At 35.4% G+C, this 23,123-nt stretch overlaps 1 protein-coding gene across 1 annotated transcript in view; it reads left to right on the top strand.

Annotated features, from left to right (window-relative positions):
• Positions 1-1,896: 1,896 nt before the first annotated feature.
• The window catches only part of LOC120424674 (glycine receptor subunit alpha-2), a 56,987-nt gene continuing 35,760 nt past the window's right edge, over positions 1,897-23,123 (top strand). The window contains exon 1 of the mRNA XM_052709019.1: positions 1,897-2,318. Coding sequence (XP_052564979.1) covers positions 2,260-2,318 — 59 coding nt within the window. The 5' untranslated portion in view covers positions 1,897-2,259. The remainder of the gene's footprint in view (positions 2,319-23,123) is intronic.

Raw genomic sequence — 23,123 nt, 5'->3', positions numbered from 1 at the left:
TTATTTGGATGAAACTTTGTACCTGTATATCCCTGTGTCAAAAGAAGTCATTTTGCATACAAATTAGTTTTCCCATCCATGGCGGGCTGATCATGCAAAATAGGCAGTAGAAAACTTAGGGCAAATTTAATGACACTGAGATTTTTTTTTCTCAGCGACTTTCAGTCCGATGAACAAACTCAAAAAGAGATGATAGTAGGAGCCTTTCTTTCATGAAGTATTTTAAAAATGCAAAAAACGGAACATTTTTGATAAAAATGCCTAAAATGCATTTATGAAAACAGTGCACTTTATTAAAAAAAAGGTGACATTTCATTGGAAATATAATTTGACCATATTTGCATTTTTTTCTATGATTCACTATTTTCTCAAAAATTCATATCCCCGATACCAGATTTGGACTATCCTAACCAAAAGCACTAAAGATGCTGTTTCAGTCTCCTACAACAAATTAAAAAAAACGAAAAAACAGCATATTGTGAGAAATCAACTTTTAATGCTAAAAAGTCAAAGAAATGTTTATTTGTTTTTGAATAGTTCGAAACATAGCATAAAACTATACATATAAGACATCAAATCGTTCATAAAATTATTTCTCAAGGGATTCGAATATTATCATGCCAATTTTGTATGACTGGCCCATTCAAAATTTTAAAAATACAAAGAATAGTCGATTTGCAAAAACGTAGAGAATAACTCAGCTCTTAAAATTGCATAAGGATTTTTATGAAAGATCCAAGAAGATCTTATCACGCAAAATGACTTCGTTGGTTAGAGAAAAAGTACTTTTTCCGAGAGTTTCTCATCAGATTTCTTTTTAAATTTAATTTATATTATTTATTACTCCAAACTATTGAATTCATGACGTTGAAATTGAATTTATTTGAATCTGTATTTATCGTTTTGTGTGCTGTTTGCTGTTCTAATATTATAGAAAAGCGTAAATGACATTCTTCCCAAAGATCCACTTAGAAATTTGGGGTTTTCAAAACTAGACAAAGGTAATTGGAATTTTCTGCCCAAATATCTACAGTCGACTCTCTGGTTGTCAATATTCAAGGGTCCGTCGAGGAAGAGAATCATCAGTTTACAGAACGATGCAAAATGAAGACTCGATTAAAAATATGTTTTTCTTGGTACCCAGCTATGGGAGAGAATCATGGCAACGTCCAGCAAACAAAAACAAACTAATGTCAAACACCCTTCCAAGCTTCGTTTCGCAAAGAAAAATGTCTATGCAAGCCATGAGAAAGTGAAATTATTGACAACCGGAAGAGATTTTTAAAGCAAAAAGAATCCAAGGGACCGTCGAGGAAGAGATCCTTCAAGCAAGAGAAAATATCGAGGAATAAAGCCAATCGAAGTATGCAGTTTGAAGGGACTGAAGAATTCATCGATAGATGGAGCAATATTGATATCGAGAAGATCGACAGCCAGAGAGTCGACTGTATATCAAAGTATGCTTTTCAAACATCGTTTGATTAAAACTTTAGTCCAATCCAAATTTACCGTTAAAATCACAAAAACCCAATCCAAATAAATCAAAACAGACACTTTCCTTCGCCATTCTTCAAGCGGATTTCACTCTACAGACTAGCCAGCACTCTTCGTGAAAAAAAGACAGTACCGCGGCCATCGAGGAAGAGGGAGGAAATCAAGTGGTTTTCAGTGATCATCATTCAAGTGCCTTTTCGCGCGCGCTCGCTCGTGGCGGAAACAGCTTTGACCACGTGAAGAGAAGCCGGCCGCCATCAGCCATAAGCAGTGTGCAGTGTGATTGTCATTAATCATTGTTAGTCTTTTCAAGCGTGACACACCGACCGCGGCGAAGAACAAGGTTTAGGAGGCAAGTTCGGTTCCAAAATATTTACCCACGATGAATGAATTCCTGCGCCAACGGGAAACCGTCACCGTCGAGGGAAGAAAACTGCTTCCAGTGAATTGATTGCCCTCTGCACCATTGAGGAAAAGTTGTGACCACCGCCATCCAGTTGGTGTGAATGGTGTGAAGAAAAAGGATTAAGCGACCGTAACTAAAGCCTCTCCTGTTAATTAATCAAACCATTATGCGATGATTATACGCGCTAGTGCGACTCCGACGACGACGACGACGACGACTAGGACGACCTCCTCAAGTTTCGCGTCCTCTTCCAAGCTCCTCTGCCATCATCGAATCAACGCCGATCCTGCCAGCAGTCATTACCGTCATCATCGATACCATCAGTGGAAAGTCGTAGAGCGTGACCAACCGACACCAGAATGGCCACCACTGCCCGGAGTACGTCGGTCATTTTCGGAGTGGCCCTGCTACTACTGGGGTAAGTCACTAAGCTTCTGGGGTTTTTTTTTACACGGTACATTATTCTGGTTGGGTACATGCTGATTAGTATCAAGCGTGTCGCGTTGTAAACGAGTTCGAGTTATCTTAATACGCACGATATTTAGTTTATTGAATTCCTCTTTCATTAAGCTGTTTGGGATAAACGAAACTGAATTTAATTTGAAAATAATTGCTATATCTTAGGAATTTGTGTTCAATAAAATGGAGAAAAACTGAAAGTCTTAAAGTTCAACAACCGTAACATATGAGAAGAGAGGCATATCTTGCTGTATGAATCGATAAGGCTGGATTTCAATCCAGATGTCACCAGTTCGAATCTTTAGTCACTTATACATATACAGAGAAACCTCTTTTTACGCTTTTTGTTTCGTAGATTTCTCTTAAACCATACAATATTTTTGCAAGCTTCAACAAGAGTTTTGTAGATCTGAACAAAACCTACGAATTGCTTTTAAAACATTGCAAAAATGTTGCGCACCGCGTAAAAAGAGGTTTCACTGTACTTTGTTCTAAGTACAACATTTGTTTAAATTAGTCATCAACTAGAAGCAAAGCTTCGCCAGCTAAAAAATCTTATAGTTTTAGAGGACTCTATATTAGGGTGGTCGAAATCTGGACTTCAACGGGGCTACCCAAATTGACCCATCACTAGGCTAAATTAGAAAATTTGAGCTCATTCTGACCACGAAAAACCCAAAAAATGTTCATTTCCTGAAGCTAATAACTTTTTAGCAAAAAATCCTAAAAATATGGTGTCTTCAGTCTTTTCCCCTTATATCTTCGTAGGACGTAGAAGGACATTTCGTCGTGCTCTTGCTATTCTGTCGCATGTGCATTTTGGGCCAAATTGAGTCAAGAATGCCATTTGACCTTTTGGACCTTCACAGATCCCCAAAATTCAATATCATTCCTATTCAACAAACGCCGTATAAAACCCCGTACAGTGTTGTTTCTCTACATGTGAAAGTAGTTCCGATCTGGGACACGAAACGAAATTTTAACAACTTTTTAAAATATTTCATTGCTTTTTTGATTGGGCCAAAGCTTTTGCTAATTAGACATTTTCATTTTTTTTTTTTTTAGACATTTACCTCCCCCCTCCCTCCTTTGTCACGTTTTTCCTATACTTATACATGCAATGTCACACTTGCTCACACTTGTGAAATAAATGATACAAGGTAATTTTTTTTGTGATTTTAAATTTCACTTTTTGTCACTAAAACTTGAATTGCAAAAAAGCACTATTTTTTTTAAATTGCAGATATGTTTTAGAGGACATCAAATGCCAACATTTCAGAAATTCCCCGAATGGGCAAAACATCTATGACGGAGTTATGATTTTTTGAATCAATACATAATTTAAAAAAAAAATCGAAATATTGGTCGCAAAATTGCAATCAAAAAGTACTTTAGTGAAATTTTGATCAAGTGCACCGTTTTCGAGTTATAGCCATTTTTAGGTAACTTTTTTCAAAATAGTCACAATTATTCATTTTTTAATAACTGCACATGTTTGCCCACCTTTGAAAAAAATATTTTTGAAAAGCTGAGAAACTTCTCTATATTTTTCTTTTTTGGACTAAAAATATTGAAAATAGTGTTTTGCAAATCAAGTTTTAGTGACAGAAAGTAGAATTAAAAATCACCAAAAAAAATTTACCGTGTATCTTTTTTTAGTGTATTCCACATCCATACCTACAACTTTGCCCAAGACACCAAATCGATCAAAAAAATTCTTCAAAAGATACAGATTATGATATTTTCACATGTCATTTTTGCCAAATTTGTATGGAAAATTATATGAACGAACTAATGATCCAAAATGGCTTCTTTGGGCATACCGAAGGCACCAAAAAAGATTCAGCCGGATTATAAAATACAAACAAAATCGAATGACCAAAATCTCAGAGAATTGCTCCCATGTATTACTAAGATGTGAAATGTTACTAACATGTGAAATGTTTCATACAACGATACACCTCTAGTAATTTCAAAATAAAAAAAAATCTATTCAAATGGTATCAAAGAACATTTTCCGTAGAAATGCTCTGAAATAGTTAATAAACAGTTTCCCAAAATTTGACGCAGATTGATGAAACATGCCTAAAATGCTAATCGACTCAAATACAGTGAAACTTGTTCGAAAGAATCATACTGATATGCTATAATGTGAAGTTTATCTAAAATTAAAGTACTTTGCGGGAAATCATAAAAAATCAACTGTTAACAGCTGCCAAAACTATAGGATTTTTAAATCAAAATTTCCTCAAGATGTCTTTACCGCAACCTTTTGAACAGAATTAAGTTTCATTGGTTTGAATCCGAGAAATTGCAAAAAAAACCTAAAAATTCACGTTAACCCCATTTTACCTCTCAGACCCAATATAACCAGCACTGACGGTAGCATAAACTGTTTTTTTGTTTTGTTAATGTATCGAGGAACACACTGATTTTTAACCAATTTTACCCGTTTTGCATGAAAATCGCTTTTATCGTATTAATGAGTTAATTTTAAACGATTCAGTTCAATATTAGCACAAAGGTTTAAAATAATACAAATATAAATACGCTAATGGAGGGTATGTTCTTTATTTCAATTCCTTTTCCATATTGCATCACTCACCTTGCTTCAAATTCAATGTTAACACTATACCTTACTGCACACCGGAAACAAGTCCCAAAGAAGACCTCGGTGACAAATTTGGAATAAAACGCGACGAAAAAGTTAACCCGCACAAAAATGACCCTGAACGTTTGCATTGCGATGTATTTTTAAGCACGCGACATTACGCCAAGTAGCTTCTGACAAAGGGAAACTTGTAAGCAAGTACAAAAAAGACGAAGGATTTTTGCAACAAAAAAAATGTTGATCTTAATCACGATGCAACCCTGGCTGTTCCTGTGAGTGAAAAGGCACAACACATTTCATGTTGAACACTTCTTGCTTCAGGTTGGAACATCCAGTGAAGACGTTCGGAAAATGAGGAGTCTTTCAAGGTAATTTATGACACGACAAGAAATGATCAAGTATCGGGCCAAGGAGTAGAGTAATTTTCCTACGTTAAACGTATGAAAAGCGCCTAACTCACCTCAATCGCTTTAGAAGCTTTAATTTATTTGATTTTTGAACTCTGTTTTACGCCTGTGTAAGTTACAAAATTGAATCATTTTACAACGCTGTAGAACAAGTTCAACCGCTTCAAAAGTGGAAATCCTCCAAACAGAACCAACCTTTACACAAGCGAGGAATGTACCCAATGAACGAACGAACGAAGCAAAGAATGAATGGCGAGGTGCATGCAAAAACATCATGCATCATCGTGAATGGAGGTAACAGAAAAGGACGTGGAGCCCAATTTCGGTCGGAAGGGAAAATTATCCTAACTGGGGGTTTCCCCACCGACCCCTCCATAACTTAGCTCTGCTAGCACTATTGACCCATCTTTTTGTCGGTGGTACTCGAATACTGTGAGGAATTGTTAATTCCAAAATTGGACATTTAACATTGTATTGATGTTTAACTTAAAGTTTTGAAAATACCAATTACTTGATTCAAATTTCAACAAATTTTACAAATAAAATACTTTTGGGCCAAACATTGTCTAATCAAACAAAATTAGGATCAAGAATCGTCAAGACGTATTTGTACAATTTGTGACTCAAATGGCAAATAAATACAAAAAATACAAATTTTATTGTACCGTAATTTTAATAGTCAATCACACCGTCTTTTCAGACTGAATTTATTTACGGGCGGGAATCGAACCCGGAAGAACACATGACATGATGGATCGGCAGCCGAAGCCGCTAACCACAGCGCCAAGGGGTCCTCATTTGAATTTGCTATTTGAAAAAAAACTCAAATATATTTAATTCAATAAATTTGACATTAAGGCTTTGGAAGGCATCATTCCCGATCGGCCATTTGGCGGTTATGTTTGTTTTAGAAAAACATTCAAATCTTGATTCAGAATGTATCAATCCAAAAATGGTTTTCTTTGTGTTGTTTGTAGAAGCATTTTACGTATCGTGATTATTTTTTCATTTCAATTTACTATTTCTGGACCCTGAATTCAGAACCATCATTGACAGTCATTGCCCCAAAAGTGAAGGGCACCTTTTACCACCTTAAAGTAGACCAAAAACGGATTTGATGATTAATTCTTTACGGTTCCACAAATCGACTTTTCCTTGTGTCATTAGTTCTTTTTGTCAAAAGAATCCATTTTGCATCATTAGTTTATTCCATACTAGTCTCTATACAATTTTGTGGGATGATCATAAAAATAATAATAATAATTTTAATTTGTGTCGTTAGATAGGATTTTCTGATCGTTTTAATGTCTTCGAAAAAGTAGAATGCTGGTATAAGAATTGATTGATAAGGACGTGTAGAAAAAAATTAGGTACCGTAAACCGGGGTGACATTGATAAGATTTCAATTTATTTTTGAAATAATTTCCAACTGGTGGGCCACACAAAGTCCATGCACTATTTTGGAAAAAAATCAATAGTATTTAGAAAAATAGTTACGATAAAAATTCTTAGTTTAAATGCCGGGGTGACTTTGATAGTCATAGGGTTTCTTGTTAAAATCATATTTAAGATTTTCAAACTTTATTTGTACATTAAATGTACCATCACTAAAGTAGCTGATATAGTTTTTAAGAAAAAAAAATCATTGTTTATAATAAAGTAACTACGTTTATTAGCTATTTAACAACATACATAGACATTTTAGGTAAAATTATTAAAAAGTCAGAAACATGCCTGACATTTGTTGAAACTAGTTTTGTTTACAAAATTATCGATTTACGAAATCACAGGTTTTCACATTTTACATGAAATTTGTTCATTTGTGTTTCAAAAACACATATTATTTATTATTTACAAACTTATTTAACCTTCTCCTAGTGGAAAATTGTCCAAAAATTCTAAAATGCATTCCGTTTTTCGATCCAAAATCATGTTCATTGAGAAAATCATGACACTTTGAGAAGTTTAAATTAATAACTTTTAACAACATTTTCTTAACTATATTCAACTGACTTTTTAAACTTTTCCAAATTTTATGAAAAGTTTTTTTAGGTACTTTGACCACTCCTCTGCCACGGTCAGTATGATTCTAAACCATTCCGTACTATTTTAATTGTTCTCTGCATTTTGCGCAAACCTATCAAAGTCACCCCATTTTAAGGTACGCGAAAAAACTCTCGATTATTTCACTACTATTTATTAGAAGTTAAATTCCCAATACTGCACTAGTCAGCCTGTGTGGATCAATCGGACCGCGCACTGGACTCACAATCCAGAGGTCGCCGGTTCGAATCCCGGGACTGACGCAAAAAATTCTAAGTGTAAATATAAGTATTCGGTGCCCTCTCCCCGTGCCCATACCTTCACACTTAGGAGACCCGGGAGGCGGAGTCTTGTCGCAAAAAGAACGATACACGCCTGTGGATCCGTTGACGAAACCGCAAGGTTTAAGAGGGCCACATTATAAGGTGTTACGTCGATTCCGTTCCCGCTACTAGAATTGAGCAAGTATGATAAAAATGATTGTTTTCAGAAAATATCGAAAAATGACATACATTTATATTTATTTAATTTTATTTTTCAAAGTCGAACTCGATTTAGCGGTCCCATCACTCAAGTATCGGCTAACATTCCCATCCACTTCCCCGTGTCTTACCTCTGGTCGTGGCCGGCGTCGGTTTTGATCAGCACGATAGGGACGATAGGGGGTGGTTGAGATTTCCAAAAAATTGTCCACGTGGTCTGTGGATGGTCCCAATCACATTTATTGAAAATCAAGTTCCAAGAATGCTAGATGACTCCAGAAAGAAAGCAGCCTCTTTTTATTTTTTTTTTTATTTTTCAAAGGGTTAAAATGGATGAAAATAAATATTTTTGTGCATATTTCTACTGTGGAATTGTCTCAGGAACACGAATATGATAAAATTATCACCAAAAAAATTGACCTAGGGGATACCCCGAGCAAAAATTTACCGCGTCACGAGGCTCTCCAACTGAACTAGTGTAAAATGCATTTAAAACACTATTTCATTCAAATGTTGAGACCATGGCTTGTTAAAGCAATTTTTATATTTTTGTAATTTGAGTAGTTGATTTGCCTGTTACATTACCATATGCATTTTCTAAACATTTCATCATCGTTATTTTGGTCGCCATCTTGGATTGGAAATTTCCAAATCATAGAGCAATTTTTGGGTCATTTTTTAGCTCAATGAGCCAAATCAAGACAATAAAAACATTAGTTTTATTCGATTATCCGAAGTAATTTTTTTTAAAAAGACTTCTAGAATAATTTGATTTATTTGAAGAACAATATTATAATGATTAAGTTTAACTGCAGTCCTTACATTTGGAAAAGATTAAAAACCAATTACACTCTCACAGATAATCTTAAAATTAAACCATTTGCATTAACTTTACCGTCCGAAGTTAGGTGAAAGCTTCAAAGTGTGCATTCTTCTGACACCAATTCCCTTTATCCTTTTTTTCATCGTGGGACTGCACCAACCATGATGGCATATAGTGAGGAGGGAGGCAGGATCGACAGTACACCTCTCGTGAGAAGGTGTTATTATGCTGCCATTAAAATGAATTTTATTTTGGAACACGAACCATCACATCCATTCAACCGACCAACTGAGTCATTTTGCTGTGCCCAGCGCTAATAGAACAATTGGTTGTTTTTTGTTGTTGTGTGATTTGTCAGTCTGGAAACACCTTGGGCAGGGTGAAATTTATAGTTGAATGAGATGTATAAAAAACAAGGTTTTACTTCACGTAAGGGGTAATCGATATCAGATGGTGGGATAAATCTTGAAGATACTGAAGAAACGTTTTAAAATTTGACATGTTTTTAATCATAACAGAGCATCGAAATAGTCTTTAAAAGTAATTTCATAAAACATGCCACATGGTTTATGAAGGGAAAATATCACTAATGCATTCCAATATCATTGAAAGAGTGAAAAAAAGTGTCCCTGAATGCAATGACCGTGATGGTTCCAAAGTCGTACGTGCACGTATGTTGGCTTTGGTTATTGTTGTTGTTGTTGTTTTCCTGTTATTGTTTCGTCGTAATTTCCCTACATGCAATGGACATTCCTTGATGCATTTCGCCTTATCACTGTTCAACTATCTCGTTTGGCAATGGTTCTATTCATGGATTTTCCCTTCGCCTTCCCTTCCCATCCCGAGGCCTACATGAGTGTGGGCACTTTGCTACATGGTCATAACCTTGCTGGGCACCAAACTCACACCCCGAGGGTTGGCCAATGACCACCACCTTGAATTGCAAAGCTCAATGCACCCCTCCTGGGAGCAGAGTGACGTTTCGATTTTTCATTTGGGAAGGTGGCGGAGCAAAATAAACAGCCGTTTGCAAATAGAGCCACTTTGGGGGACCATTCTGTGAGGGTATCGAGAAGATCCGGCTTGGGTTTTATAATTTTACATAACAAACAACTGACAGTCTGACAAATCAATAGGAAAGTAACAACTGTTAAATACTTTATCCTGAAATTTATGGAAATGTTTTGCAGTAAACTAATAACGGCTTTTTAATGACCAAAACAGAAAAAAAGTTAAATTTTGGACTGTTGAAAATTTGGTAGGTTGAATATTACCTCTTTTTTGAGTAATATTAAATAAAAAATGTGTAAAAATGTGAACCTGATGAATATTCATCAAAAACTGATGAAAATTCAAAGTGACTCAAAATCTGTCAACATTTCCTGATGAATATTTCATCATTTTTTTCTGTGAAGCTTTTTTAACATCTACCCATAAATATCTTGATATCTATCTGAAAATTCAATTATTCTGCACTTGTATTGAAAAGTAATACTATCTGAAACTGTTTTGGAGTTTAGCATTTGGGCAAACCTGTAAGACCATGGACAACAATAATTTATTTGAACTTTTTTATTTAGATGAAACTTAGTGCACGGAGAAAAAAGAGTTCCCAAAATCGTGAACAAGCGTTCATGAAAATGGGAACCACGAACAAAGTGTGAAAATTTCATGGTAAGTTTTTCAAAATCGTACCATGGGATTTGAACACTTTGTTCGTGGTTCCCATTTTCATGAACGCTTGTACACGATTTTGGGAACTCTTTTTTTCTCCGTGTGTGTACTAATAAAATGAATAAAGTACACAGAAAAAAATGATGGTAATATTCATCAGGAAATGGTGACAGATTTTGTGGCAAAAAAATGATTAATTTTACCCCAGAAAATGATGAATTTTCATCAGTTTTTGATGAATATTCATCAGGTTCACATTTTTACACATTTTTTATGTAATATTACTCAAAAAAGAGGTAATATTCAACCTACCAAATTTTCAACATTCCAAAATTCAACTTTTTTTTCTGTGTAGTTTGTTTTTGCAACATTGCTTCGTCCATACAAGTCTAGAGTTTTTTTAGGTCCTTTAAACATATGAAAGACAATAGTTTATTGGTCCTTTAAAAAAAACTCTGGAAGTCTACCTACAATTTGGCAACCGCCCATTCAAAAAAAAAATAGCTTTAATATATTCTTGAGAACAGATTTCCTTATCAACACCAAGTCTTCGGCAAAGTTTTAGGCAAGGGGTTTCCAGCATCAAGGATTAATGACTAGTCTAAATGAAATTACCAGAATACTAGAAAATATGTCAAGGATTATTTAAAATTTTCCAGAATTACTACCTGGAATTAAACAAAAATAATGAGAATTACTCTAAATTACTTTGGATTATTGCCTACACAGAAAAAAAAAGTTGAATTTTGGAATGTTGAAAATTACCTCTTTATTTGTGTAATATTACATAAAAAATGTGTAAAAATGTGAACCTGATGAATATTCATCAAAAACTGATGAAAATTCATCATTTTCTGTGTTAAAATTTATCATTTATTTTGCCACAACATTTTTCACCATTTCCTGATGAATATTACCATCATTTTTTTTTCTGTGTAGCTGCCAGTACTTGAGGGCCTTGATTGATATATTTTGAACCGATCCTCAAATGATTTCTTTTCCAAAAAAAAAAAAACAAACATAACCGACCGATAAATGATACCTGTTACAGCCTTAAAATGCATGATTGTTTACATTTTCATTATATTTTTAATACCGGATGTTCAATTTTCGTCTTTTTAACTTTTCCTATTTTTTTTTCAAAATAAGCAATGAAATTATTTTTCATGTTTTTTTATTTCATTTTAAAACTCCCTAATGTTTTACTAGACTTCTTTTGTAAACTATTACCACCAATTAATAAAATTATTGGGAAAAACTTGAACAAAACAATGCTGAAGGGTCGTAGTAGATTTGTAAACAATCTGCCTGCCAGATGTAAACTTCCTCTAGCGGGAGCAGGACACACTGCATTGTTTTGCTAGAGTTCTGAAGATATAAATAAATTATCATAAAAAATGATTTATAAAATGAGTTATCGAGATTAGAGAAAATATACCCAATTTCGTCACACTAAGCCTTTCGGCCTGTTCTCATTACTTTTGCAATTTTCCGCCTTTCAAAATTTTTTTTTTATAAATCAACAATTGAGAGTTTCTTAATCACTTTTATTTGAGGTATTTATTACTTAAGCATAGTCAACGTTACTTAATCTACCTTTAGGTGGCCTTCCTCGCATTCATACACACTACACAGTCTCAAAAAAGGTAATAATTAACACTTATTTTGTATCAAAATATCTGAGATCCGGCCTCAAAAAAAGTGTGTTGAAAACACTAAAGCACCGACACCGACGTAACACTCAAGTAAAAAAGATGACCCTTCTTTGCATCACCCCTCCGGTAAGTCCGGTGAGCTGTCAAACGGTTTTTCGAAAAATGTTTTAGCAAGGCAACACTGATTCTATTTTGTTTGTAAACACAAATCAGCTGATTCATTCATAAACTACGTTTTGTTTGCAAACAATGGGTCGAGCAGTGTTGCGAATTATATTTTTATCGGTAAGGGGTGATTCCGAGGAAGTAATTGGGGTGAATCGTGCTGAGACACATTTCAGCAGATTTTTTACATGGAGTGTTACGTCGGTGTCGGTGACTAAAGTTTATAACTTTTGATAGGGTTGTCTGATCTTCAATCTTTTGGGCTTGTTGGAAAGGTCTTATTAATAACCTATCCAACGATGGGTTATGATATACCCGGAAAACTTTTTCATCAAAATATATGAGATCCGGCCTCAAAAAAGTGTATAAATAACAATTGCTCATAACTTTTGATGGGGTTGTCACATCTGCAATCCTTTGAACTCGCTGGAAAGGTCTATCAAATACCTTTCTAACAATATATAACATGACGTACAAAAACCATCCTTTTTACAATCTTACGAAGTTTACCTAAAATCTTTTTTAGCATAACTTTTGAAGTATTTTTCTAAACTTCATAATATTAACTAGGGTATTGTGGAACCCCAAGACGAATCGAATGAGACCAAAACGGTCCAAATCAGTTCAGCCAGTAAATAGCAAAATAGTAGTTTATATAACGAGATTCAAAATAAAGAGGCTCCACACAATTTTTTCAGTTTTTTTGCTCTAGCGACGTTCTGAAAAGTTGATCATTTCAATACTCAAATAAATTGAATTATGAATTATTCAGATGTTAAAAAGCAGGCCGTTTCGTTTTCCCAGGCTAGGACAGAAAATGTTTGAAGTTTCGTTACAAAAATAATTTTACGGTTATAAGTTACAAAAGAACTACCTACTTATATTGTTACATAAATGATTTTTTCAAAAAAAAAAAAACTTTCAAATATTCAAAATCCATCTTTGCCATGAATACAAGATAGTTTTTAGAGTATTCATTCAACATTTCTAAGACTTTGATTCATTGTTGGAATTCGAGCGAGAAGAAGGAAAGCATTTCTCGCTCGCGAACGAGGGAGAGAACTTGTAGCACTTTTCTCTTCTCGCTCGCGCTCGCATTTTCGTTCGCGTTCTCGCTCTCGCCGCGAGCGCTCGCGAGCGCCTCGTGCTAGCCGTTCGCCCCAAGCTAGCAATTTGTTTATCAGGCGTATGAATACGAACCAGGCGATGGTATAGAGGTGTAACTTCAATCGATGTGTTGTTTTTTGTTCGTTTCTAACACGTTCAATTTCTCGCGAACGGGCAATTCTGGCTCGCGAGAATGCCCGTTTGCGAGCGGAGGAGAGCACGGGCAATCGGTGAGTTTCTCTCGGCAGCTCGAGACTCGCGGCGAGAACTCGAGAGAGAGTAAATTTTCTCGCGAGAGCGCGATAATACCAACACTGCTTTGATTATTCCAATTTCGACGTATCGTGGCATCCGTTATTGAACATCGTGATTCCAAAAAACAATTTGTGGCTTAAAATAACCACCACAATGTGGAAAATAAAACTTGAAAATTTAAAAATCAGCTATTCAAAGCCATATGTTGATGAAGGCGCATTTTTTTTAAGAAACAAAGACAAAATTTGAAGAAAAACTAACTCAGCATTCGCCCGCAGCAGTGATTTGACGTCACGCGTGGTCATTCACTCTCATCAGGACCAGAAGGAACCGCCACCACAGCCACTTTGTTTATCTTGGCCAACAAATCAAATATCGCAACGCAGCCTGATAGCATCTAAAAAGGAAAAGTGGCATCAGCAGTGAAAAAAGGGCAAATTCCGCTACACGCATATAAACGTGTCCATCGGGTTCTTCCGTTGGCCAAGTCAGCTGAGTCAACCCAAGCGCTCGCTAATAGTACCTATAATCCTGAACATCATCCTGGCAAGGAAAAGTAGCGGCGGCGGCGGCGGTGGCGGCAATCATCATAAGCCATAATCAAAGGACGAGTGATTATGTTAATTACGTTGACAATAAAGTCACAAACGAAGAAGAAGCAAAAGAAAAGGAAGAAGAAGAAAAGAGTGGCCAATGTAAATGACCAGCGAACGAGTGATGACCAGTAGTTTGTGCAGCAGAGTTGTGTGGTCAGTTGTTTGTTCACGAGAAAGGAAAAATCAATACAAAGGACAAGTGCCTTGCAGTAGTGGTAGTAGCAGTAGTTTGGGTGGGGGTGGGTGGACTTTCCACGCGGAGCCCATAGGCCAGGAAATGAATCATTTTGCGCTACACCACCGATTCAACCCGACTGGATGATGTTTACAAATACGTGCTTGAAGGAATAGCGCCGGGTCAAATTGGTGGGAGTGATTTCCATGCCTTTTGGCCTCGTGATTAACAACCACTTTGGTCGGGGAGCTTCGTTTGAGGTTTGGAGGGGAGGAGCAATACTGAGCTTTTATTGCTTTTCATTCAGTTTGTACTGCAGAGGTACTGGACGCTTAAGTGTCTCTGTTTTTCAATTGATGGTGCAATTTCGTTGAGCCGAAAAGGTCAACAAATTGTGCAACGCCAATTGTACATTTTTGTCTTACTTAGCATGTTTTTTTTAAATAATTTTTCCACTCTTCTTACAGTAAATTCGAATAAATGTACACAGAAAAAAATGATGGTAATATTCATCAGGAAATGGTAACAGATTTTGTGGCAAAAAAAAATGATCAATTTTACCCCAGAAAATGATGAATTTTCATCAGTTTTTGATGAATATTCATCAGGTTCACATTTTTACACATTTTTTATGTAATAATACTCAAAAAAGAGGTAATATTCAACCTACCAAATTTTCAACATTCCAAAACTCAACTTTTTGTTCTGTGTAGATTAACATACTTTATAACCTAACATTGAACAGGCCACTAAAACTAAATTTAAACTGCATATTTAGTTATTTTTTATTGTTATCTAAATGACTAATTGATGGAGTTTGGCTGTGAGGATTGAATATCTCACCAGAAATCGCTATTCGTTAGCTCACACAGTATTTATAAAACAAATAAAAATTTCTTGGAACCTCAGAAATTTAAGCGGAAGTATACATTTTCTAAACTTTTTGGCCCCAATGTTTTGAAATTATTTTATAAAACAAACTCAACCAAAGCTTTTGCTCCTAGATTTCCTTTAGACATTTTAATATCTTCAAATATACGGGAACTAACGATATAAATTTTTATTCATCCCCCAAAGCAATATCAGCAAAATAAAATAAACAACTTCCTTCATTGCTGGGTCATTCCAGGTCAACTTGGTACAACTTTGAACTCGACATTCACCGATTTGGGCCAAATTTTGAAGGAACGTTCATCTATCGATAGTTAACATAAATCCCAAGTTTGGTGCTGATTGGACCATCCCTCTATTTTTAGCACCGCCCTCTTTTTTAAACCATGACTTAGCAACTATTTGAGCAAAAGACTTTCTACAGGTTGCATTTTATATAAAATTGTCCAAGGAATTCGATAAAAATAAAATGTTAATATCATATTTTAACGTTTTAAGTATTAAATTCAGTTTTGACCAATTCCTTGTATTTTTTTTTTTTATTTTATCACCATCATGTTCCCCGGACAATTTTACATAATAATCAATGTAATCCTCAAACTAAAATTAACTAGGGTAGAGGACCCAGAAATCGCCCACTTTATAGTGGCAATCTAGGAAATTTGATGAGAATTTGATGACAATTTATGGTTTTTGGTTCTATTTGTTGTAGAACGTTGATAAACCATTTGATTTTAAGTTTCCACAAGGTTTTTTATCATTTACGTGTTCATATTTTATAAAATTTTGCGTTTTAATAAAGTGCTCTGAAGAGCCTATTTTCGCCCCCCTAAATCCAATTTTCGCCCACCCTTAGAACCAGTTTTCGCCCACGACAAAAATCAAGAAATCAAATGAAATTATGACTCAAAGCTAAGCAAATATGGTCTCCTATTGATACACAACATGTTCCCGAAGCTAAATTTCATTGATGTGCACATATTTTGTCGTACATATTATAAATTGAGGTTCAAAAAATCCTAGGAGTTTTTTTTTTTCAGATATCCTGCTTATTTTGAGATTCTCTGTCTATTATAACTAAAACTAAACCATGTTCTCACTCTCTCTAAAAAAATATGACTGAATCAAAACTTGTGATAAAACTCATGTGTACCTGTTCACCCAAGACATGGGCACACAGTTACAATTTGCTCCATGTTGTTGTTGATTTTGTTAGGGGAGCTTTAACCCTATGGGTCATTTGCTCCCGAATTGACTCAATATAAAACATCGAGTACCTCTTAATAAAAATATTAAAGCACATGTGTAACTACTTCTCCATCCTCTGCTTAATTTGTTCTCCTATGTACCAGTAAACTTTTACAACATTTGAACCAAAACCCCTTATGAATGAAAGTAATTAAAATGATTATTTAACCTTTAAAAATAATCTAGAATGTTCCAAATATATTTTCAAGCACATTTCGCTGCGATTAGATTCGTTTTTATGGTAAACGAAAACTGGTTCTAGATAAAATCTGAAAACACAATACTAGATTTCGCCCTGGGCGAAAATTGGATCTCATGTTTTTTCATGACCCCAGAAATCGCCCACTTTATTTTATTGAAATAACCTTTGGTAAACGTTTAAAACAGGTAAATCACTAGATTTTCATGAAATTCAGACATACAGTGAACTAATGAATTATTCATTTACATTATTTTCGGACAAAATGAGTTGTTTTCCCTCATTAACATTATTACCCGCTGTAGTCTAAATTGACAAAAATATGGCGGCTGCAGTAAGGCTTTTTTTGAAAAGCTTATAAAAACTTAATAAACAATAGAAATTCATTAGAAAAGTTTCAATTAGTACTAGAAATGAATGAATATGTAAACCTGCATAATTAATTCAACCAAAAAACGGTATGAGTTTGCTAAATACAGATTAAATCCAGTAGGTGGGCGAAAACTGGAGCAGGGCGAAAACTGGGTCCTCTACCCTATTAACGAGAAACAGCGATTTTACTGAAAAAAGATTGATTTTGCGCAGCACTACTCTTCAAAAAAAAGGGATGAATCTCGCATAGTTCGGTTTAATATACGTGAGAAACTTTGTCGGATTTGATTTCATAGGACAGAGTGCTGCGCAAAAACTTTTTTTTCAGTAAAATCGCTGTATCTCGCCAATAGTTCATTTTAGTTTGCACTTTTGCCCCTCTACTACTCTATATTTTGTACAACCTGCCAATCCATTTATTGATCCTTATCCTACACTTATTTCGATCCATAGAGTTACTGTCCTGAATTTATTTATTTTTTCGAAATATCATTCTGAACCAGGATTTGAACAAATTCCATTAAATTTCAAAAGTCCTTGGATTTCCTCGGAAATTTGTCCAAACATTCTCGTTTCCCGTGATTTCGGATGCTCTAGTTCAGCCGTTATAGATACAGAGAAACCTCTTTTTACGCGGTGGCGTTACACTTTTTATTTCGTCGATTTCTCTAAAACCGTAGAATATGTTTGCAAGCTTCAAAAAGCGTTTTGTAGATCTGAACAAAATCAACAAATGGCTTTTAAAAGATTGCTTAAATATTGTGTCGTTCCAGAGAAATCAACAAAGGCGTCATCCATAAAATATGTCACGCTCTAGGGGGGGAGGGGGGGGGTCTGAGAAAGTGTGACATTGCGTGTTATAAGTATAGGGAAAGCGTGACAAAGGGGGGAGGTGGGGTAAATTTTGGCTAATTTTAGCGTGACGTACTTTATGGATGAAGCCAAATAAGAAAAACGTAACGCACCGAGTAAAAAGGTTTCAATGTAGATGGTTTTTTTTGAAAAATGAGGTTTTGCGAAAAAAATTTACCACTATATTTCGAATAGGGCCCCCTTAATCGCCAAACAAAAACAAATACAGGTCTAATTATTTTTGCCAAGGAATTCCCATGTCACTTTTGATCTTAATGCTGCTTGTTCGACGTGGAATTCATTATAATTGCAATTAATTGATATTTTCAAGGAATGTTGTTATGAGTTGGGATTTTAGAAAAGTATACTTTGAATTTAGAAAAAGCTAACATAACACTTCAAAATGGGAAAAGAAAACTTAAAATGCTATTTTGGAGGTTTGAAAATATTTTTATTCGGATTCCCTGTTTTTTTTTTTCTAAAAAAAACGGTGGGTGTGAGGGAAGGGGGGGGGTCTACGTGGTTTATGGATAGTCTCTATTCACTAAAATGTTTTATTGTTCGTTTTTTTGTGATTTGTTCAACAAATCACAATTAAACAATGATGCGTTTTGCTCGATTTGGTTTGAAGCTGATACACATAAAACACGAAACGTTTAAAATATTCGGTAGAAGCTATCATAATGCAAGCCAACATTGAGCCATAAACACTAGGACACGGCTGCAAAGCAGAATGTTTCGTGAGTGAAATTATAGAGTGAATTCAGCTGGAAGGAACTTGTGTATATCTTTTCTCACCCGCCTCAAAATGGATATCATCTCCCCCCTGAAAGTATGTTAAGAGAAAAACGGCAATTGGCATTTCCCCAATACGAACGTCTTGATTTCAGTGCCTCAAGGACGTCAGTTTCTCATAGATCAACCACCCCCTTCAACCCTAGTCTGCCCACTCCCCCTTTCCCCTTAGGCTGGTGAATATGCATTTCTTGGCACAGAATAGCCAACTGCCCCCAACCATCACTGGTGCCGTACTAGACCCGGTCGTCGGAAGCCGGTTCCGCCCGGAAGGGGAAACTTGCTTAATGTGTTTCCCCTTTCCCGATGCTTTTTTTAAGGGGCCACTGCAGTGTGTGTTTGGCCTCTTGGCCACAGTTCCGTTTGATCTCCGTTGGCCGTCTTCACACACACACGCACCTTCCCCCAGTCACAACTCTGTCCCACTTCCGGTGGGTTCTTTTTTCTCTATTATACATACAAAGACGCATAGAAACACCACTTTTGCTTGTCAAAGCTGAACAATTTCCACTTCCTTTAAGCAAGTGGGGGGGCTTTTCTCCTCATATGCTAAAGAAGGTGGCGACCATGGCAGAAAAGCGCAAACTGCTCATGAATTATTAATTAGTGTACCACCGTTTTACCTGCGAGGAGGACCTGCCACAACATTCGCAGGTAATAGCGAAACGGGGCTTTCCGATTTTCTTGGCACTGAGATTTACTTCGCGTAGGTGTTGTGTTCAAAGAACTGACGAATAAACAAGTTTAAAACAAATCTCAAGATTTTGAATTTCATTGACAAAATAACAACCTACGTAACTCAACTTTACTTTAACTTATTCTACTCTACTCTACTCTACTCTACTCTACTCTGCTCTACTCTACTCTACTCTACTCTACTCTACTCTACTCTACTCTACTCTACTCTACTCTACTCTACTCTACTCTACTCTACTCTACTCTACTCTACTCTACTCTACTCTACTCTACTCTACTCTACTCTACTCTACTCTACTCTACTCTACTCTACTCTACTCTACTCTACTCTACTCTACTCTACTCTACTCTACTCTACTCTACTCTACTCTACTCTACTCTACTCTACTCTACTCTACTCTACTCTACTCTACTCTACTCTACTCTACTCTACTCTACTCTACTCTACTCTACTCTACTCTACTCTACTCTACTCTACTCTACTCTACTCTACTCTACTCTACTCTACTCTACTCTACTCTACTCTACTCTACTCTACTGTATCGTTCAAATTACAAATCTTCAACTAACCGATTTAAAAGCCCAAGTATGAGAATTAAGCGTTCACATAACCCGCCAGCCATCGAGGTCAGTGAAATATCCTGCACGACAATCGTCGTGTCCCCGTTTCCGAATCGTCGTTGTTAGAAGGATTTCTTGGAAGCGGGCACAACTTAGCGATCCACCTGGTCTGGCGACAACCAAATGACGGCGAGGCATCATAAATTATCAACGCGACTTGGAAAATCGTGGATTTTGTGCGGAGCTGAACTGCACCAATTTGGCTCGCCTTATGTGGAATTTAATTTTTCATACACCATATATACCGGAGCGGCCTTAATTTTGTAGTCGCTGCTGAAAATCGTTTGAACTGTCCAAACGGCGCTTTCTGTCGTGAACTGAATAATTTGGACGATGACAACGGCGACGCGACGGAGAAAGAGTGGTCAAAACAAACAGACCATTATGTGTTGTATGAGGCTAATTATGATGAGATGCAGCTCTATTTTTGGCACACGCCATGTTTGAGCTATTTTTAGGTTGATTGTGGTCTCATGTTGGAACACGTGTCCTCTAATACTTTTTTTGAAAGTTTTATTAAGACTGTTGAACACTTTAAAACACACCTATTTTAAGTTTGTCTTTCAACGCCAAATATCCAAATCACCACCTCGGTTTAATCATCAGGGACCTAAATAACCCTTTAGGAAAAAGTATCAAGAAAATCAAAGAGAATTCGGGTCAACTTTTTCCGATTTCTTATGAGCTAGCAGAGAATGACCCTACAAAAAAATGGGAAATGTGTTTGCTAAATTTCGTCTAAAGACTGCACGAAAAAAAATTGTAAAGTTAAATCCATATTTAGGTGACTTTTTTCAAAATAGTCGCCGTTTTTCATTTTTAAAATTAGTGCATATGTTTGCCCACTGTTGAAAAAAATATTTTCGAAGAGCTGAGAAAATTCTCTATATTTTGCTTCCTGGGACTTTGTTGATACGACCTTTAGTTGCTGAGATATTGCAATGCAAAGGTTTAAAAACAGGAAAATTGATGTTTTCTAAGTCACACCCACACAGCCCACCATTTTTCAATGTCGATATCTCAGCAAGTAATGGTCCGATTTTCAATGTTGATATATGAAACATTTGTGAAATTTTCCGATATTTTCGAAAACAAAATTTTCAAAATTTTTAAACCAAGACTAACATTTTAAAAGGGCGTAATATTGAATGTTTGGCCCTTTTGAAATGTTAGTCTTGATTTGAAAATTTTGAAAATATTGTTTTCGAAAAGATCTGAAAATTTCACAAATGTTTCATATTTCAACATTGAAAATCGGACCATTACTTGCTGAGATATCGACATTGAAAAATGGTGGGCTGTGTGGGTGTGACTTAGAAAACATCAATTTTCCTGTTTTCAATCCTTTGCATTGCAATATCTCAGCAACTAAAGGTCGTATCAACAAAGTCCTAAAAAGCAAAATATAGAGAATTTTCTCAGCTTTTCAAAAATATTTTTTTCAAAAGTGTGCAAACATGTGCACTAATTTTAAAAAATGAAAAATTGCGACTATTTTCAAAAAAGTCACCTAAATATGGAATTAACTTGAAAACGGTACTTTATCAACATTTCACTAAAGTACCTTTTGATTGCAAATTTAATTTTACATCGAAAAATGAAGTTGAAAAATTTTTGCGATAAATATTTCGATTTTTTGAAAAATTAGTATTTATTCAAAATTCATAACTCGGTCAAAGATTTTTTGCACAACCTAGAAATTTCTGAAAAGTTGACATTTTCTGTCTTCTAAAACATATCAAAATAAAAAAAAATTAAAAATAGTTTTTTTTGCAAATCAAGTTTTAGTGATAAAAAGTTTAATTAAAGTTTAAATTAAAAAAAAATCTTACAGTGTATCATTTTTTTCAGTGTAGTCTGTATCCATGCCTACAACTTTGCCGAAGACACCAAATCGATCAAAAAATTCCTTCAAAAGATACAGATTTTTGAATTTTCATACATCATTTTTGTATGGACAGCTGCCAAATTTGTATGGAAAATTATATGGACAAACTAATGATGCAAAATGGCTTCTTTGGGCATACCGAAGGCACCAAAAAAGTTTCAGTCGGATTAAAAAATACAAAAATTAAAATTGAAGAAAAAAGATCGATTTCGTAGAGAAATGCTCTTTAGTATAAATCGACTCATCTCAAAATTTGCACATAGGCGTTAAATAATCTGAAATCGGAAAATAAGAAATAAATAGAAAACAAAGTTAAGTATTTGCACGAAATTTCAAAAATCGGCCAAGATTTCACTCTTATTAGCGGGATGCAGACTGGATTTCGTCATGTATAGGGGAACAGCACCTAATTAAATCGTGCCTCTAATGTTGCCTTATCAGCACTTTGACGTTCAATTACAGCTTATAAAAAGCGTTTACAACTGAAATCGAGTGATTAATAGCTCAATAGGAAGTGACCAAGCATATTTCTATATAAAATTCTGCTAAAAAAAATTGTTTAAATAGTGAAAGTCATTGGACGGAATTAGGAGCGAGTACTTAACCTGCCAAATATACAAGAATTCCCCTATATGATGATTGTCCTGCCCAGGTAACTTAGAAATTGATTAAAGGGAATTAAAAACAATTCTCCCCGAACAGGACAGGCAGTTACATGAAAGCCATCCAATGCTGGCCGCTTCCACCTCCATCATTCACCAGGGAAGTAATAAGAACTAGAAGCATGTGAAATTTTTGATGCTAAACTTACTAAGAAAAAGGTAGCGTCTCAGGCTCCTTTTTCCCTGCGCTATTATGGAACTCCATCAAATGACCGGAAAAGTTTTCACGATTTCCTTATCGACTTTACAACAGTTTATTTTAATTGTTCAGAAAATATTGCATTAAATTTATGCATTTATTCTTTAAAAGTCTGAATGATTTAAATGCAGAGAAACCTCGTTTTAAACGGAGGCAATACGCTTTTTATTTCATCGATTTCTCTTAAATTTTAGGGGGAGGGGGTAATATGCACCCCCGGGGCAAAATGCAAAACGACGAAGATGACTTTATACACCCAAAGGAAAAATATATATCAAAATCTGCAACAGTGGATTTGCTGCAGAAAATGTTTTATTTCTAACAGTTTTTGCAGCAAGCTCATTGCTT

This window comes from Culex pipiens, chromosome 2, assembly GCF_016801865.2.
Source record: "Culex pipiens pallens isolate TS chromosome 2, TS_CPP_V2, whole genome shotgun sequence".
In the NCBI taxonomy this organism is placed as follows: Eukaryota; Metazoa; Arthropoda; class Insecta; order Diptera; family Culicidae; genus Culex; species Culex pipiens.
The sequence above is the reverse complement of the archived record's forward strand: the minus strand, read 5'-3'. Positions and strand labels throughout refer to the sequence as shown.